This window comes from Pundamilia nyererei, unplaced genomic scaffold, assembly GCF_000239375.1.
Source record: "Pundamilia nyererei isolate P.nyererei 1_Seehausen unplaced genomic scaffold, PunNye1.0 scaffold00561, whole genome shotgun sequence".
Lineage (NCBI taxonomy): Eukaryota > Metazoa > Chordata > Actinopteri > Cichliformes > Cichlidae > Pundamilia > Pundamilia nyererei.
The window spans coordinates 75237-77486 of NW_005187962.1; the positions used below are offsets into that span (position 1 = coordinate 75237).

The 2250-nt window shown below is 44.8% G+C and overlaps 1 protein-coding gene across 1 annotated transcript; it reads left to right on the top strand.

The window, feature by feature from the left end:
* The first annotated feature begins 783 nt into the window (after positions 1-783).
* Positions 784-2232, top strand: LOC106455958 (carnitine O-acetyltransferase-like). The gene is made up of 2 exons (XM_013907858.1): positions 784-1201; positions 1481-2232. Exons 1-2 carry the CDS (start codon positions 1151-1153, stop codon positions 1790-1792), a joined length of 363 nt encoding a protein of 120 aa, XP_013763312.1. The 5' UTR covers positions 784-1150; the 3' UTR covers positions 1793-2232.
* Positions 2233-2250: the final 18 nt, after the last annotated feature.

Here is a 2250-nt window from a genome sequence, read left to right on the forward strand (position 1 = left end):
GCATGCTGTGTTGGGTTCAGACCACTCAAGAATATATCATGTCTTTGCCTTGAGAAACCCTTGGGTTGCTTATGCGGTAGGAGAAGGAACTAAACCCGTGCTGCTCCTTTTAGCCTTGTGGCCTGTAGTTGCCTGCTCAAACATGTAATCAATAGTTTACACATTGTTGTAAACCTTCTGTATGTACCTTCATGACAGCATCTGTTGATTGTAGACCTTGAAAATGACCTGCATCCCTCTCAAGATTTTGTTAGATATTGTGATGTTGCCAAGCTTCTTTCTAAAAACAAAACAGACTGTTGATTTGGTCACTCATAAATTTTTGCTGTTTCTCTGACAGGCTCACCCTAAAGATGGCGTCCCTTACTAGCACTTTTTTTATGATTAGGATACCCGATTACGACATGGTACCCAAATTCAAGAGTGGATTCAGTGTAGTCTGTTCAAGCCATGTATGCGATGTCGGTGTCATGAAATCACCTCTTGATCATAGTCTTATTTATTAATGACCTCTGTGTGAGTGAGTGTAACATCAGTGACATCAAGAACACTGCATTTAACCTTGTTCTTGTAGTTACCTGCACTACCTCCAGTAGATAAAGTTAATAAAATACGATGTTAGAAGACGATTCAGAAAATAATACTAAAATACACGATTATTGTTGCATTTTCGCAGCTGTAAAAAGTGGTATCAGGTATGTTTTTATGTAGTCTCGGGTTACAATGTCGAACAAACCCGCCCTTTGTGAGGTCATCAGGCCTAACAGCGACACCCCGTGGACGGGGGCGGCAGTGCGCCCTTTGTCTCGGTCACGTAGCTGTTTACGGAAACATTTTCACGTCCGCACGTGCGCCAGTTTGTCACTTCTGCACGGTACGTGAGGGTTCGCGTGCCCTCGGCTCGAAGGAAGGGGCAGGCTGTGCTCGGTTTTTCTCCCGAAATATAAACGAGTTCAAACTTAATGCGTGTCGAGCGATGAGGACTGTGCTCTGCAGCCATCGTGGAGAAGTAGGAGGTGGTCCGGGCTTCATTTTGCCCGTCTGACCTCGCGCGAACTGTGCAGAAGTTGTCGTGAGCTAAAAAGGCCCAGCTGGGGGTTTTTGTGTGTCACACCTTTGAACACGGAGCGGATTTGTGACGCGAGGAAAGATGATTTTTAGGAACATTCACTCAGGGACCTGCAGAGCATGGCTGTCCCGGGTGAGTCGACGTTTGTTTTCACACTTGCTGTCATGCTAAAACGCTGAAGCCTTGTTATAGTCTCTCTGCGTGAGAAGAAACGGATGATAAACGGACAAGAAGCAGCGGGTGTTGCTTCCACTGTCATATCTTTGACTCCTTTTCTTGAAACGCCCTGCACTCTCTGGCATTTGGTCAAACCTCTGAGGAAGTTCCTGCACTGTGCTCACATGCACTTACTGCTCTTTCAGCATTTTCAAATGAGGAACTCTATTTCACCTCTTCACCTTCCACCTGCAGGTTTCCCTGAGGCAGGAGCTGTGTTTCTTCTCCTCGGTGCCCCCACAGCCGGTGCCTCCTCTGGCCCAAACCCTACAGGGCTACTTGCGGGCGCTGGAGCCCCTGCTGCCCCTCGAGGAGCTGAGCCACACCCGTAGGATAGTGCACGATTTCGGCCGGCCGGGCGGGCTTGGTACACAGCTGCAGGAGGGTCTGGAGAAGAGAGCCAGACTCAACAAGAACTGGGTGTGTAGCAGAGTAGCGGAAGGGGAAAGAATCAATGAAAAATCAATTGGTGACTCCCACACGAGCCCCTCAGAATCAGTTAATTAGAATAACTTATTCAAAAATGCCCTGATTATTTGATTATTATTTCTTGACCACTTGTAGACAAAACATTAATTTGGTGATGTTTTGATGGTTTGGACGTTTTCTCTCAATAAATAGAGAAAAAAACTCAGTAAATTAATAATGGTTGAGGAAAAACAGCTTCTGTGCAAGCCTAAATGTGTGATCTGATGGTTTATAAGCTGGGTAACTGTTTTCAGAAATTAACTTATTAGACCAAGCAGCATTTTTCCAGTCTTCTGTTGCCCAATGTCAGTGAGGCCATGTGAATCACCATTTTCCCCTCGGTGTATACCTACACTACCTTGCAAAACAGTGTTTCAAAATAGTTTTTTTTCCCCTATCGATTAAAAACAATCACTAAAATAAGCATTACTTTATGATATTGTATGTATTTAGCTCTTGTTCTGCATTAAACAAACTTATTATTTCAAAGTTTAGGG